Source organism: Liolophura sinensis, chromosome 10, assembly GCF_032854445.1.
Source record: "Liolophura sinensis isolate JHLJ2023 chromosome 10, CUHK_Ljap_v2, whole genome shotgun sequence".
Lineage (NCBI taxonomy): Eukaryota > Metazoa > Mollusca > Polyplacophora > Chitonida > Chitonidae > Liolophura > Liolophura sinensis.
The window spans coordinates 31,749,919-31,768,262 of NC_088304.1; the positions used below are offsets into that span (position 1 = coordinate 31,749,919).

An 18,344-nucleotide genomic window follows, 5' to 3' on the forward strand; every position below is an offset into this window, starting at 1 on the left:
GATATATAATAGCAGATAGAGATTAAGCTTTCTAACCCAGGCTATACCAGTACATGGATGCCCTGGCTGGGTGATATATAATAGCAGACAGAGATTAAGCTTTCTAACCCAGGCTACACCTGTACATGGATGCACTGGCTGAGTGATATATAATAGCAGACAGAGATTAAGCTTTCTAACCCAGGCTATACCAGTACATGGATGCCTTGGCTGGGTGATATATAATAGCAGACAGAGATTAAGCTTTCTAACCCAGGCTATACCTGCACATGGATGCACTGACTGCATGATATATAATAGCAGACAGAGATTAAGCTTTCTAACCCAGGCTATACCTGTACATGGATGCACTGACTGCATGATATATAATAACAGACAGAGATTAAGCTTTCTAACCCAGGCTATGGATGCACTGGCTGCGTGATATATAATAGCAGAGAGAGATTAAGCTTTCTAACCCAGGCTATACCTGTACATGGATGCACTGACTGCATGATATATAATAGCAGAGAGAGGTTAAGCTTTCTAACCCAGGCTATACCAGTACATGGATGCACTGACTGTGTGATATATAATAGCAGACAGAGATTAAGCTTTCTAACCCAGGCTACACCTGTACATGGATGCACTGACTGTGTGATATATAATAGCAGACAGAGATTAAGCTTTCTAACCCAGGCTATACCTGTAAATGGATGCACTGACTGTGTGATATATAATAGCAGACAGAGATTAAGCTTTCTAACCCAGGCTATACCTGTACATGGATGCACTGGCTGGGTGATATATAATAGCAGACAGAGATTAAGCTCTCTAACCCAGGCTATACCTGTAAATGGATGCACTGGTGATATATAATCACTATTAACCAGGTAATTTTTCTTTCTCCTTTATTTTGTTAAGGCTTTGGGAACCCTGTAGACAAATGTCATTATTCCTCTTATCAGGCTTATCAGTGCTAAGAAAGTAGGTCTATTGTCTTTACACAGCTGGAGGGCATTTCAATTCAACCTATTTTTAACCATCAAAACAAGTCTGCACTACAAGGGCAGTAATTCTAATGTGTTATTAGGCCTGGGTGATTATTCTCTTTTTTATCCCTGGATTGGTTCTAGCTAGTATATGAGTGACAATCCAAACATAAGAATAGTTCAATAATCGACCAAAACTAATGTGCTATATACATATACCTATACAATACTGTATATATAGCATACCAGTATTTGACACGTTAGAATCAAGGCCCTCGTAGCTCAGACATTGTGAATGTCCTACATGTACATGTATATTGGGCCTTCAGTTAACTTTAAATTTTAACTTTCATTTAATTTTCGTTTACCAGTGTTTAACTGCAATTATAATATTAGTGTTATTTATTTATTTATTTGATTGGTGTTTTACGCCGTACTCAAAAATATTTCACTTATATAATATTACAGTGAGTGATATACAGAGCTAATTTGGCAATGAAACATGAACATGAAAATCAGCTACATGCACAAGTGCAAGCTTGAATGAAAAAGTCCCCACAATAAGTAGCTCTGACGTGCCGTCTCTTCATCCTGAAGGATAACAGCTCTGTCAACAATGCTACATGTATACCTGTCATATAACCGTACCTGCTTTATGTGTTGTCCGTCACACATCGATGTTGGGGCGGATAAAAAGTGTCTGTCCGTGCTAGTTGACTGAAATGCTTATCTCGGCCAGATGTCCCCTGGGAAGCCAGCATGAGCTGGAGAGGAAGCCAGCATGAGCTGGATTTGAACGATGTGTGATTGACAGCCTGTAAAGCAGGTACGGTTATATGCCATGTAGCATTGTTGGCATCAGGGCCGTTATCCTTTAGGAGGAAGAGACGGTCCGTCAGAGCTACACAACAGGCCTGATGTACCTCAAACATGCTGAAATACGGACAAATCTTTCCTAGCTTAACGTATTCACAGCGTATCAAAAACGCATCCACATAAAACTAACACTGTCAGCAACACCAAAATGCGTAACAGTGCATAATCTGACATTGACAATCACAGATATAAAAAACGAAAAAAACTTACAAAGTTCAAGGCCGTATTTCTGGTTAATCCTTTCCCTCAGCTCGTCGAGTTGTGTGGGTTTACTTCTGTCAGGTTTCCACATTATCTGTGGTGAAATGTCGCCAGCCCCATCCATCGTGTTTGCAAGGAAATCAGCAGAAATTTTGGGAGTCAAATACAACTGTCCATGCCACCTCGCGACAACCCCAACGTATTGTAAACCTGAACCGCACAACTCAACAACGTGGGAGGAAATCTCCGCGTCAGAAAACAAATACTAACAATTTTTGTAACAGGTTGCTTTCGCTGATGATAAATTCTGCACACGATTGCTTCATATATAAACAGTAAGGGCTGTCGACTCTAAATAAACACGTTTCGTGAGACTTTCGTGGTTGGGTATGCATTCCCTCCGCTGGGTGAGGCGGTCGATCTATATTTAGCTCAGAACACGCCACACGTGTGTCGGGGATCACCCCACTTTGAAAAGCGCGCGGCGGCCTGTCATTCAGCTAGCATATTGTTCATGGTGGTTTATTAGTATTTCGACATTTAGCCCCAAACCAAGCTGGACGTTCCTACCCGTAACGCCCAGCATCGGTCATATAGACTTCCACGCGGACAATTTCACTAAAACAAAACAGACTCAGCCCAACCTTTTTTGCTAGGCCTATCCACTGATTCCCTAAAACGCCCGAAATGTTATATGTCAAAGCCAGCATTGGTAAACCATCTTTCATCAGTAATCCAGCCGTTTAAACTTCCGAATTGTTTATGTTTTTTTCATTTTCGTCCAGGGTGATGGGCCACGAAAATTTCGTCCTACCAAACGTTATCTTTAAGAATAGCATGCACTGTAAACAGAATGTTGGGTGGGATAAAATTTGCTCGGCCCATCATCCTGCACGAAGGTGAAAAAAAAAAAAATCAAAACACGGCGGACGTTGATATGAGTCTTCCGATTCGAAATTTTAAACGGCTGGATTACTGTTGACAGATGGTTTACCAGTGCTAACTTTGACATGTCACATTTCGGGCGTTTTAGGGAATCGGTGGATAGCAAAAATAAGGTAGGGTTCCAGCGCTTTTTTTTTTTTTAGTGAAATTGGCCGCGTGGAAGTCAACAGGAGATGGGCGTTACGGTAGGAACGTCCAGCTTAGCTTTGGGCTATCCTACATGCATTATATGCAATTAGCTCTTGGATGCTCTTCATTTTCTTATGTAGAATACCTCATTTGGATCATTTTGCGCTTGTTAATGAGAAATGTGGCCAACACATTTATTAAATTTATCTGAGGTGAAATAAAGCGATGGGCCGGAAATATTAATCAACGGTACCCGCAAATATGCACGAGCTGTTCATGTAGCCTATACCATGTTTAGATCTACAAGTATCTGAGGCTGTCTTCATCTAAGGTGCGGCCTACTTTTGTTAATTTGTTCAATGAGGTTTTCCTAAATTGAACACAAGGTAAAATCTATGTATAAAATATTCTGTTGATGCATTGATGAATGATGAGTGGAACCGCCAAGGGCTGGAGTCGAACACATGGCGTTGTGTTTTCATGAGCATAATAATAACAATGCTCTAATCCAATGCGCTTACTTGTTAGGCTACATATTATCATGTAGGTTTTATAAAGTAGAATATTTCTGTAGAATTTAATCTGAATAACAGAGACAGAATAAAAAAATAAAACATCTTTTATTTGGGTTGATTGTCATCCATGTATAAGATTGGTCGTACAGACACGTTTTGGACTTTTAAAGTCAAACTGTCCAAGCTTTATATGGTCAAAAGCCTATGTATATGGTATTGGAATAGGATTTGTAATACTTTTATTTATTTATTTGATTTGTGTTTTACGCCGTACTCAAGAACGACGGCGGTAAATATATTACGGTGGGAGGAAACCGGGCAGAGCACGGGTGAAAACCCACGACCATCCGCAGGTTGATACCCACGCATTATCGGAGACGAAGTCAGCATGACCTGGGCCTGAACTTACATCGACCGTATTCGTCACAGGTTCCTGGGTCATTGTGCTTCGCTGGCACGCTAACAACCTCGGCCACGGAGGCCTTCCGTGAATACTTTTAAATATTGATTACTGCATGTGTACATTTATATCATATCCTCATAAAAATAAGCTACACTTCCAAAAAAGTAAATAAATAGAAATAAGTTATAATAATAATAAAATAGCAGAAAGTCTCTTGTCTGAAATATGCTAGAATGCATTATGTTATTACAACAAAATACTATGTTCATATTCAACATAATATCTTGGTTGGTTCAATTAACACAATGTTGAAGTTGAAATCTCAAAATAGGAGTGTTATAGGCCTATTTGACAAATTACTGGCTATCTGATGAAATGACAGAATACACGTACATTCTAGCACAACTCTGACAACTTAATTTCTGTTAGTGGCTCAGTCAGTTAGCGCGTTAGCGCAGCGTAATGACCCAGGAGTCTCTCACCAATGCGCTGTGAGTTCAAGTCCAGCTCATGCTGGCTTCCTCTCCGGCCGTACGTAGGAAGCTCTGTCAGCAACCTGCGGATGGTCGTGAGTTTCCCCCGGGCTCTGCCTGGTTTTCTCCCACCATAATGCTGGGCCGCCGTCGTATAAGTGAAATATTCTTGAGTACGGCGTAAAACACCAATCAAATAAATAGATAAATAAATAATCTCTGTTAAATTTAACAGATTTTCTTTTTAAAGTTGCATGGGTGTTGTGTAAACTCAGGCCGTAACAAGTTGGTTCAACATTGTCAAGGTTTTGAGACAAATGGTCGCTATTTTGTTTTGGTGATTCCCTCGGTGCCTCGTATAAATCGTGCGAGAACGTTGATTTCGAGAGCAGAAATGCAAGTTTATCACAAGTTTCTAGCGAAGTTTACAAAAAGGACGCATATATATATGTGTGTGTGTGTATGCTAGGTGTTTAACGTTATACTCAGCCATTTTTTAGTCATATGACGACGAGAAGTCGTCAGGCGTGTGTACATATATTGTATCTTCTTTTGGTAGAGGGAGTCCAATCCGCCAAAGTGCTGCCTCCACTGAAGTATCATGGCAAAGACACTACAGATGACACCCCACCCACTCACATGGCCAACCAGTCCTGTTTCCATGCTCTAACCTTTCACTGTTGAGTGACTTGCGAAGCAGCAATAATTAACTATCATTTTTAAAGTCTTTGGTTAATGACCCTACCCGGGTTTGATCCCGCTTAAAAACAGAAAGGAATGACATATAGTGTTTATTAAACAATTTAATGTGTAAGGTGACACCGGTTTTATTTTGTGTGATAAAAAAATCAAAAAAAAAAATGATTAAAAATAAAATTGAAAATCAGTCTTTTCATTTTGCCTATAATATTAATGTTTTATATAATTGTTGCTGCTTTTTACGGTTTTCCGTTTACCTAAATATGTTCACATTTATCCCAACTTTGGTGATTTTTCAGTTTAATTTTTAGACCCTCCGCCTTCATTGAAAAATAAAATTCATCCTGTCCCTCAAACAAAACTTTTAATTGTTTTTAATCGATTTTTGCCTGTGCTGCATGAACTTTAAACAAAGTGAACAGGCATGGTCGAAGACGAGTCGCAAATATACATATCTATAGGTAGAAGAAGTTGTCTCCCATCGATTGAAGTACACGAAGCGAGGATGCGAATGTGTTGTGAAACGATATGAATAATGTACATAGCACTTAATTTATATCCAGTGGGATGGAAAATTTGTGTTTGTATTTGAGTGAAATATTGTAAACCCCATGAAATAAATATACGCCTTTGAGTGTGTTTTAGGAGAAAAAATATACACCCTCTATTTGAAGGTTGTTATTAAGTATCTCATTTGAACTGGAGCTAAGGGCATTCGCGATATCGCAAAAGAGAATTCCTATCCAGCATTATGATAAAAGTCTATACGTAGGTAAACTCCATATTCTGACGTTCTTTGCGACAGAAAACATGCTGGCATTGCTCGATAAAATATTAGCTTAGTGAGTATTATTGCTTTCCTGAAAATATGCCAGAAAATATGGCAAATACTCCGCTGAGTTGTGCTGGCGGCTGGCGGCTAGGAGGCTTTTTCGGACAAATTTGTAGACGTGGATGTTTTCACTCCGTTTGAATGCTGAGTTACGTCGCCGATATTGTAAATTGCAAATTCACATACCAATTTTGCAAAACGACATGATCGCTTTCCCCGAGGTTAAAATATCTGACCAATACAATTACAGTACGTTAACCTGCTTGAACGAATTAAAAGAAATATTTCAACATCCATTTAAAAAAAGTGAAGAAAGCATTAATCATTCAGTGTGTGTGTGTTTTTTTATATGGTTTGGTCCAAATGTGGTGGTGTGTGGAGGCAGAACATAGGTTGGCCTCCTTGATTTTGAAAGTGTGGGGCTCCTGCCTCCATCCCCTAGTCGTTGCTTTCATTCATGCTCAACGCGGTTTCTTCCCACCATGTATAAGTTGAACGCAGTCGTATTAGTGATATATTCTTGCATGAATGAGGCGTAAAAATTGCAGTCAAACAAATAAATATATTTTGGTATAGCCAATCATCGAACTATTCTCTATTTGCGTCCTTTAAACCTCGTGAAAATAAATAAACAGACCTACAGGAACGAGACAAATAGATGGATAATATTGAGTGAATGAGTTAGTGCTTGAGGTTTAACGTCGTACATAACAATTTTTCAGTCCTATGATGACGAAGGAATTCTTAGAATGCATGTAATCTGCCTCTTTCTTGCAGGACGGATTTCCACCGCTCTTTTATCTAGTGCTGCTTCACTGAGACGACTTACCGAAGGCAAGTAAGTCGCCCCGCCCGAGCCAGTCGTTGCACTATCCCTAAGCTTTATGCTGAACGCCATGGATAATCCAGCATGCATGCATCTGCTATACACCGTCTACCAAATATTTCTGTGCGAGATACAGCGAATGAGCTTTAGCTCAGAAAAATATATGAAAGAAAGGAACATAAACCGGGGCGTCTTGCACAAAGCTATCGTATAGCCTATGTCGACTGTAACTACCATGGCAACATATGTTTTCAACATGGTAGTTACGATCTACTTAGCCTAGGATCAACTTGTGCAAGCCGCCCCGGGAGGATATATCAGTGCTTATCCTGCTCATCTTTATAAACAATACCGGTACACCCCATTGTGCATATTTCCATAAATGTGTTGACCTTTGATGTCAAAGCTACGACAGGTCCCATTGTTCAACAATGTTTGTAACATTTTTTATGTCCGTTAAAGACTTTTCAATCAAATGACGTAATCACGAACGCGTCAACAACACTGACAAATCAAACAACATGTATGTATCCAAGGCAAAAAGACATGGTTTGCTTGTTTGCCAGAAGAAGACAGTCATATACTGTCAAAAATAACAGCCTTACCATTCCCGCAGAATCTCCCTTTAACACCAGAAGAGTATGACGTTGTCCATGGAAAAGTTGACCCCCATGTGAAACAACGGAATCAACAGGAAGTGGGGAGGGACAAAACGACGGGCCAAACAATGCAACAAACAAAGGGACCAGAAATATAGACTAGTACCACGGGATTCCCGATGCGTGGATCGTTAGGAAATAAACGCAATTTACCATGCAAAAGAAAACACTGTTTCGACAGACCCACAAATGACCAGTCAGTAGTCAACGACCTTACCAATTTTGGCATACTCAACGTCTGATTTAGATTTATTTAGGTCCACATCGGTAAACAATCATCTTAATAATAGTGTATTGTTGTTATGATGCGCTTACCTTGAAACCATGATCGAACAGAAGTATATGTGTGTTATGACCATAGTATCCAACACTATGTCCCGAACACCCCTACATAATTTAAATAAGATTTTCCTCAACAAACAAACAAAGCTACGGTGAAATTATACTCAATAAAAATATAAACGTGCAAAGCAATTTTACATTGTTGTCTCTTTTCACCTTTTAGGGCAATAATCAAGGAGTTATGGCAGCGTGTAAAACAACATACAGTTGCTTTGGTGCGTTTATGTTCTTGTTAACTATAGTTAGCTACAACCAGTCCATTGGGTATAGTCTCACTCACTTTAGACGGTTTGTCACCAATATGACGTATTGATCACGCTCCGGTGTGACTTGGCTTTAAGATGCTTTTTCAATCGCTAGGTTATTCGAGTTCCAGTTCCAGCCGGAGAAAGGGAATTTTCAACAACCCGAACGAAGGGATGTCCTGGCGAAAATATTACAATTACCAATACGGTTAACTATTCTCAACACTCAATACTCTGCCCTGGAAAGCGATTGGTAAAGTCAACCGGAGACCGAAACTCGCCTCAATCACAGAGAGCTTGTCGTCAATCTAGTAGTGCCTTACCCATTGTAAGTCCCGGACTAGTTTCTGATTCGTAACTGCCTAAGCGGAAATTTCAAATTTCGTTTTGTTCACGTAAGTTTTGCTTGTCAGAGGTAATATATCGATGTTCATGAATGACACATAATGAACGCAGCCCATTGCTGTGACACCCACTTTTCAGGTTGCACCCTACCCGTTTTCACAGCATGTTCTCAGAGCTATGCTGGCAAGAAGCTCTCTCTCTCTATATATATATAGCTTTTATGTACTCTCGCATGAAGCTCCTTGGAGATCGCTTACCACCAACATCAGTCACGCTCACGTGGAAAAGTTCACCAGAAACTTGCCAATAGTCGCGGGTTTATTTGGTGAACTTGGCTTTTCTCTAACCAGAAAATAACTGGCCACCATGGCGTGAAACAATAACCAAATAAATAAATAAATCACAAGTACTTTAAGATTTTATACCAAAACTTTTTGAACTATGTGTGGTTTCATACTGAAAGGAAAAGATCCATGCATAGTGCACACGCATTAATATGTTAGGGCGCTGACTACATTGATTTTGGCACAGAGCTTTAACAGAATTCCTTTACCCAAACCATAGGGCATATTGTTACAGTAACAGTATTTGACCAGACATAAGAGGTACTTAAACAAGGTGTTCACTGGGTGAATATTGATTTATTGATGTCGATATGCGGGTAACAGAATAATAACTGGTTAATAATAAATCGAAAATAATATTAAAAGTTCATGGTTAATGGTTGCACGTACCTCTACACGTCGTGTCATACAAAACGGTAAACCTGTATCTTCGTCTTATTTGTCTGGCTTCTTTATGGACAGAGGTTCTTACATGTTACACGAATTGATTTTCCTTACTATTTATGTAGTAAATTTGTCAGTTTATCCCCAGAAATAAATATCCCCTCACTTTCGCTTTTTCATTTTTCTGTAAAACATTTTTATAAAATCAACCTCAGGACTACCATTTCTTAGCTGTTGTTGCTGGAAGTGAAGTCATAACATTTTGTCACCTTGGTAACCTTCAGGGGACTGGTTAGTAACACTGGGCAAAACAGTTGTGAATTCTATGCAAATCAGACAAAATTCTGATATATTTCAACAAGGTGCAAAATAGCAGTGCAGAAATGTATAGTGTATCAACAAACACTTATGTCTGTGCGGCAGTATGATCCAAACAGTGCCCCCTTCACTCTTCGGTTTTGAGGCAAATATTTGACACGATTGCACCAATGGCGTATGTGCGAAATTGCGCACCCACCGAAGGCCCCTCGCTTTACTCTTCCCACAAATCTTCAATTGAAAAACCGAATGTGTGCAGGAAAGGCTGCCGCTTTTCAGTAACATTAATATATATATGCTACGATTTTATCATCAATATATAACAAATCATCTTATATTTGTCAACATTACGTGTAGTATAGTTTTTGCTGGCTAACACATTCAGCCTATATATCATTTGTCAAATTACATGCAATTAAATACACATCTGATCTGTGAAAGCAAGTATCTCGTCATATCAGTGCTTATCCTGCTCATCTTTATAAACAATACAGGTACACCCCATTGTGCATATTTCCATAAATATGTTGACCTTTGATGTCAAAGCTGCGACAGGTCCCGTTGTTCAACAGTGTTTGTAACATTTTTTATGTCCGTTAAAGACTTGTCAGTCAAATGACGTGATCACGAACGCGTCAACAACACTGACAAATCAAACAACATGTATGTATCCAAGGCAAGTATAGGGTTTAGCACTTTTTACATTGATTTGTCTATGGCGCTGACGGGTAAATAAATTGGATCATGCATTGTCATTTATATAAACAAATAAGCGCACAAACCTCTTTTTCCGGCAGAACAGAAACTGATTTTGGTATACACAGAGTTGCTTAGTTTTTTATATTTCTGTCACCCAACTGAACAGGTATACTTGTTATTACACCAAAAAATCACCAATGAGGAAAGAAATTTCTTACGAACGGCAAACCGACAGCTTGCTCTATTTCCGCGGCAAATGTCATAAGGGAACATAGATATAAGTACAATGTACCAAAATTTACACTACAGAGGGAATCTGCATGTAAAATTAAATTTCAATCGTATACGCCTATATGTATGTAGGTTGCATGACATGTCCAGGTGACGATTGGCGCCGTCAACCAACAGAACAAGCTCAATTCCCATAGCGATATCCATAGTTGAAATTACAAAAACTATATGAATTCTCTTTGTACCGGAACATCATCACAGACATACGTCCTTCAATACTTCCGGCGGGCATGTCTCTTCTTCAAAGTACCGTCTGTCCATGGCGGCAGTAGTCGATCTGGCAAGATATTACTGATCTTGCTATATCCTTGAAAATGAGTTCGAAATCCCTTATAGATGCCTTTTTGTTTCTCCTCTTGTGAAATAACGTGTTCTTAATTGCAAGTCTTCATTCTCTAAAATCAGATTATACGGTCAATTTGTTCCAACACTTAGATGAGTAGCCGACTGGCAAACCAATGATACGAACCACGCCCACCAAATGTGTTCCCATTCAAACTTGACGGGTTGGCGTAACGGGCAAAATGGCGGCGTCACCAAGTATCAAGTTTTCAAACTGGCTGATCTATAATATTTTAACTGGCAGTTGTGTTTCGTAAATATATTTCAGCTGACAGACACGGTCGGTCAGTTCATGCCGTTACAAGGTTCTAGGATACTCGCAGATATATCTGTTAACGCCACCGCTGCAGGAATCGAGACTCCACTGGTAAGCTGTCGGTCCTTTCAGGAAAATGCACGAGTCTGTCCCGTAGTTTCCGCCAGGAAATCCATTCGCAAAGTTAGTATAGTCCAGAAGCTGCGAGGTACTAGTCCATTTATAGGATCCACTTCCAGTACCTCTGCCGCATGTCCAAAAGTTATTGGACAACCCTGCTCCTGCAATTTAGTCAAATTATTGAATACAAGTTATAATATAGTTACCTTCAAAAGAGTGAAAATTCTTTCCTGGAAATGGTATAAATGTAACATTCAATAACAAAAAAAAAAGATTGTAAATGGTTTTTAACAAGGTATACAACTTCTTTCTTAATAATTTTGAAGTCTTGCCTTCCAAAAAAGTTTACCGGTACATAGAATTTAACATAATGTGTTCGAAACGAATATTCCGCTGTTTATCTTGGCGGGGTAAGGGGGGGGGGGCAATAATATGGATGTCTAACTTATCCATGTGTAGAGCTTATGGTTTCACTTGTGATTGACAGTAAAAGGCAATTTTGGTAGTGAGTATTGGTAGTGAGCATGAATGATTTTACAGGCACATGCATTTGGGTAAAGGTGTCAAGTGAAAAGAAACAGACTCCAATACTTTATTCTTTCCTTGATACGAGATTCCCAAATTATATCGTTAGAACTTTTTGTGATTTATCTTTAATACCTATAAATTAACGGGGGCCCCCGTGGCTCAGTTGGTTAGCGTGCTAGCGCAGCGTAACGACCCAGGAGCCACTCACCAATGCGGTCGCTGTGACTTCGTCCATCTCATGCTGGCTTCCTCTCCGACCGTACGTGGGAAGGTCTGCCAGTGGATGGTCGTGGGTTCCCCTGGGCTCTGCCCGGTTTCCTCCAACCATAATACTGGTCGCCAGTTCCTCCCTTCACCCGTTTCCTATTTCACTGGCTTCCCTATTCTCCAGTTTCATTTTAGCAGTTTACTTCTACAACAATTTCTTTATTCGCCAGTTTCCTTCGTAGTATTTTAACTTGGACTTACCTGTTATGAAAAGGCGTATGAACTCTTGTTCTTCAGCGGTTTCTATACTGAGAAGTTCTGCTGATCTCCCGCTGCAGTCCGCATGCGCGTTGACCACGCTCTTTTGCACATTCTTCTCCATATAGTAACACTTACTGTTGTAATTCGCGAAACCTGTTGGGCAGGCTGCAACAGGACCATTTTAAAGTCAAATACTTACGCGAATGGAAAATTTACAATTAGCATAATTTCTGCTAGCTGCACTACTTTTTTCCTCCTTCAGCAACTTAACTGTAGCGGTTGATTTGGTCGATTGTTGCGAAAATTGGTAAAATTACACAGTGTAATTACATAGTGTCATGGTAATTACAATCAACTTAGTTAGAGTACAATCGCTTTGAGACATGGTGTCATTACATGCAATTACGAAAGAAACGTAACAACTGGCGAGACACTCAACTCGCGTAATGGTGATCGAGATACGGATTTTTACTCACATAAAATGGCACTGACGACATGTTAAATCTTTAAATCTCTAGCATTAGCTTGAGACGCTAATTACCAAATCTGACCGATACTATATATATATAGTATCGGTCAAATTTCGTGTATATCAATCAAATGTCGTAATTAGCGTCTCAAGCTAATGCTAGAGATTTAAAGATTTAATATGTTGTCAATGCCATTTATATATATATATATATATATATATATATATATATATATATATATATATATATATATATATATATATATATATATATATATATATATATATATATATATATCCCATAAATGTTCATTTTTCCGGGTAATAAAGGCATGACATATCATTTTGATATTCATCACGTGTTATATAAATTCCAACATTTGATTGGCCCGTGTATCTTTTCATTCATCAAATCGACCAATCAAAAGTTACAACAACAGGTACTACAAGGCATTTAAGGGATAAATAGAATATGAAATTCGTGACCCACGATATCAAATTTATTAAACTCGAGTAGTAGTTTTCATTTGTTGCGAACCAGAGGTCACAAAGTACATATCAGCCGCCAAAGTGGTTAATCGTATCTTACTTGGTGTAAATCAGAACACGAATGTATTTATTTCATTGTTGTAACGACATAGTCAATAATACTTCACTTATACGGCCAGTGTGACAGTTGGAATCCGGAGTGTCTCAGATGGCTTCGTGACCCCGGGGCCAGAACACTAAGTGCGGGTGATTCTAAATTCAGTACACTCAGAAATTATTCTCTTATTTTTAACAGAAAGTCTGTTGTCTGAGTGATGCTAGAATGTCTTCTGTTATTATAACGTGACACTATGTCATATTCAACATAATATCCTGTTAGCCTAATAAAATCTTTATGTTGAATTAACAGAATATGTGTGTTATATTTAACAGAATAATGTGCTGCAATAGCGTAATACATTCTAGCATCACTCAGATTTTAATGTAATTCGTTATTTATCTCGTCATTAAGAAATACAGTATCTTAGGCCAACACAAGCACATGTATGTCATCACGAGATATTGACACTGTGACTGCCCATTTACCACATACAGAATAACATGTGTATTTACCACATACACGATAACATATGTGACTCCTGTTCTCTAAGGTTCAATTTCGGTGAGGTAAATCACGTGCACTATCTGGCAAATGTACAGATCAATTGTTACACGAAACACTGCTAATAACATTATCTCAGATTAGTTGCTTTTTTAGCCTGGCAAACCTATAAAGATGGATTTCTATCTATTCTCTCGATAATCTATAAGCCAGTGACATCAGAGAATATGCAACAAATACCCAATAAACAGTAAAAACATCAACTAAAAACCAATGGAGCGACCACAGTGTGATAGTTGGCAAATGCTCACACGTAACTGGTGAAATCCGGCATCTTAAAGTCTTGTTCTAACTGATCATGTAAATGCTTAAATACACGTAGCAGCAAATTACATGCTCCTTAGCACCATGGATTAGTTAGATACAAATAACAAAGTCCAGCTTGTGTCCCGAATATTACTGAGCGAGAAGATCATTTCGTTAATTTTTATTCTCTTCAAGTCACTTGAGGAGTAATCTTAAAAAGTACTCTGGCACCCATCCGGGATGCAAATTAGAAGAAAAGCCAGCAGGACAATTGTCCTGTTGATCCCTAAAAGTTACTGGTCATTTTTGCAACTCACAGGACACAGGATTTCTCCCCACTGAACTGTTGGCTGATATATGATTAAATGAACTGTGTACTTAAAGTTTTTTAATCGTATCTGTTTTAGTAATTGACCTGGGAGGTTATCTGTGGAAACCGTAATTTCACACGTGGCGCAATACATCGCTTCCAGTCAACCTTCAAATATTGCAACATAGCTGACGTTGTTGTTCTATTATTTATTTATTAGTTTATTTATTTATTGGTGTTTGACGCCATACTCAAGAATATTTCACTTATGAGACGGCGTCCACCATTATGGCGGGAGAAAACCGGGCACAGCCCGAGGGGAACCCCGGACCATCCACAGGTTGCTGGTTGACCTTCCCACATACGGTTGTTGGATTAGCTTCGTCGCTTAGGTCGGTTATTGATCCATAAGTCGATTGCTTGGTAAACCCGAGTTTAGATAGGCCGGTCGTTTTGAGCGATCTATATTTTTCGTTCCGCTGCCAACGACTACCATACTTCTAGAGTCGCATTCCTGTCCCCGCGTGAATTTCACGTCGCAATATGCGCCTTGCGTCTCTTTGCTCGACGAAAAGCCACGGGAACAGGGTAACAACTAAAGTCTCGTACAGAAAGTCTGGTACATTTGATGAAAACGCGATTTTCCGACGAATCAATGTTTTGAGGTAATTTAACGTTTTCTCACGAATAAAAGGCGCCGCTCTGAATCCAGTCGAACACCAGTTTGGGAAACTGATCAAAGTAGCAAAACGTCATGTATGTGCAAATTTTCATCGAAAACTATTCAACCGGACAAGTCAGTGGTAATTTCGAACCCAATCAGTGCATAGCGGTTATTGTATAAAGATGAATACCATATTGCCTAGCGTCGTTAGTCTTATCCCATTGTTGGCAGCTATTATCTGATATCGCCCGTCATCCCATGATCAGACTGTTCACAGTTATTAGATGTAGGAGCGTTATTTTGAAGAATTCAAACTTTCTGACAAAGGTTTGTTTCCATAGCAGACTAATCTTCCACTTGACGAGCCTGGACATTGGTATAGATCTATGCGCCGCTATTCCGTTATTCTAGTTAATCTATACTGGTCTGCGGACGCTGGTATTTTCTTTCTGCCTAATACATTATAAGTATTATTGACAGAGTCATGTGAACTATTAATTCTGATGGGATAAAAAAAACCTATAGAACTAAAACAAAAACAAAATCATAATGTTAAAGGTATGGATCTGTGATAGGTGCACCATGAAATGGTTGTACCGAATGTTGCTTTTTATCTCAAACCTCTCGACCTGCAGACATCTGTTCGTCAATACAGAAAATAAATGCAGAATTGTATAGCACGGTTGTTTAGTCAATGCGGTATAACGAGGACAACGAATTGGTCTATACCCCTGTGCAAAACATTCCTGTTGAGCAATACCTTGTGCTGGGATCAAGTATATTGATTTTTCTGCCATCGATATGTAAGGTCATAATATCGATTAGATCTTGAGTATTTCGGGAGAGAAAGGCGGAATAGAAGGTTTGATTATTAACAATATCGATCCTACAGGTTTTGCCTATTCCAAATAACCCGCAATGTTTGATCGCAATTTTGGACTTTTATTTGCATGTTTCAAACCCTGAAAATTATTGTCCTGCTAGGTTACTTGGGTGTCTCCGTATACATACGGGTTCGTTTGACCTATAATAAAAATAATTTAAAAAACAATTATACGTCTTTACGTCTTTTAATTCAAGATAGACAATCTCTAATCCAGTTCTTCATCTCGTGAAGCTAATGGGTAGCGTGTAGTACAATATCGTGAATGTTCAATGTCACGCTTTCACTGTCAATGTTCAATGTCAGGCTTTCATTGTAAATGTTCAATGTCACATTTTCATTGTGAATGTTCCATGTCACGCTTTCACTGTGAATGATCAATAGCAAGATTTTACTAACAATGTATTGATATTAATATATCCCTATACATTGGTTTCCAACATTAACATTTATTCAATAACACTTTCAATTCATTTCCAGTTCATCCATAACTTTCACGTTCAACCCTAATAGTTCATCATTAACACCTTGCATCCATTCATTTCCAATACCAACAGACAACGCCATCCATTCACTATCAACACCCATCTTTCATCAATAACACCAGGTAACATTTCCAATGCCAACAGATAACGCCATCCATTCACTATCAATATCAATCTCTCATCAGTAACACCTGGAAATGTTACCTGGTGTTACTGATGAAAATTGGGTGTTGATAGCGAATGGATGGCGTCTGTTGGTATTGAAAATGTTACCTAGTGTTACTGATGAAAACTGGGTGTTGATAGTGAATGGATGGCGTCCGTTGGCATTGGAAATGTTACCTGGTGTTACTGATGAAAATTGGGTGTTGATAGTGAATGGATGGCGTCTGTTGGCATTGGAAATGTTAACTGGTGTTACTGATGAAAATTGGGTGTTGATAGTGAATGGATGGCGTCTGTTGGCATTGGAATTGTTACCTGGTGTTACTGATGAAAATTGGGTGTTGATAGTTAATGGATGGCGTCTGTTGGCATTGGAAATGTTACCTGGTGTTACTGATGAAAATTGGGTGTTGATAGTGAATGGATGGCGTCCGTTGGCATTGGAAATGTTACCTGGTGTTACTGATGAAAATTGGGTGTTGACAGTGAATGGATGGCGTCTGTTGGCATTGGAAATGTTACCTGGTGTTACTGATGAAAATTGGGTGTTGATAGTGAATGGATGGCATCTGTTGGCATTGGAAATGTTAACTGGTGTTACTGATGAAAATTGGGTGTTGATAGTGAATGGATGGCGTCTGTTGGCATTGGAAATGTTACCTGGTGTTACTGATGAAAATTGGGTGTTGATAGTGAATGGATGGCGTCTGTTGGCATTGGAAATGTTACCTGGTGTTACTGATGAAAATTGGGTGTTGATAGTGAATGGATGGCGTCTGTTGGCATTGGAAATGTTACCTGGTGTTACTGATGAAAAATTGGGTGTTGATAGTGAATGGATGGCGTCTGTTGGCATTGGAAATGTTACCTGGTGTTATTGATGAAAATTGGGCGTTGATAGTGAATGGATGGCGTCTGTTGGCACTGGAAATGTTACCTGGTGTTATTGATGAAAATTGGGCGTTGATAGTGAATGGATGGCGTCCGTTGGCATTGGAAATGTTACCTGGTGTTACTGATGAAAATTGGGTGTTGATAGTGAATGGATGGCGTCTGTTGGCATTGGAAATGTTACCTGGTGTTACTGATGAAAATTGGGTGTTGATAGTGAATGGGTGGCATCTGTTGGCATTGGAAATGTTACCTGGTGTTACTGATGAAAATTGGGCGTTGATAGTGAATGGATGGCGTCTGTTGGCATTGGAAATGTTACCTGGTGTTATTGATGAAAATTGGGTGTTGATAGTGAATGGATGGCGTCCGTTGGCATTGGAAATGTTACCTGATGTTACTGATGAAAATTGGGTGTTGATAGTGAATGGATGGCGTCTGTTGGCATTGGAAATGTTACCTGGTGTTACTGGTGAAAATTGGGTGTTGATAGTGAATGGATGGCGTCTGTTGGCATTGGAAATGTTACCTGGTGTTACTGATGAAAATTGGGTGTTGATAGTGAATGGATGGCGTCTGTTGGCATTGGAAATGTTACCTGGTGTTACTGATGAAAATTGGGTGTTGATAGTGAATGGATGGCGTCCGTTGGCATTGGAAATGTTACCTGATGTTACTGATGAAAATTGGGTGTTGATAGTGAATGGATGGCGTCTGTTGGCATTGGAAATGTTACCTGGTGTTACTGGTGAAAATTGGGTGTTGATAGTGAATGGATGGCGTCTGTTGGCATTGGAAATGTTACCTGGTGTTACTGATGAAAATTGGGTGTTGATAGTGAATGGATGGCGTCTGTTGGCATTGGAAATG

The 18,344-nt window shown here is 39.2% G+C and overlaps 1 protein-coding gene across 1 annotated transcript in view; it reads right to left on the reverse strand.

Annotated features, from left to right (window-relative positions):
* The window catches only part of LOC135476134 (acetoacetyl-CoA synthetase-like), a 40,370-nt gene extending 38,017 nt beyond the window's left edge, over window positions 1–2,353 (reverse strand). The window contains 1 exon segment of the mRNA XM_064756048.1: window positions 2,058–2,353. Coding sequence (XP_064612118.1) covers window positions 2,058–2,172 — 115 coding nt within the window. The 5' untranslated portion in view covers window positions 2,173–2,353.
* Between the last annotated feature and the right edge of the window lie 15,991 nt (window positions 2,354–18,344).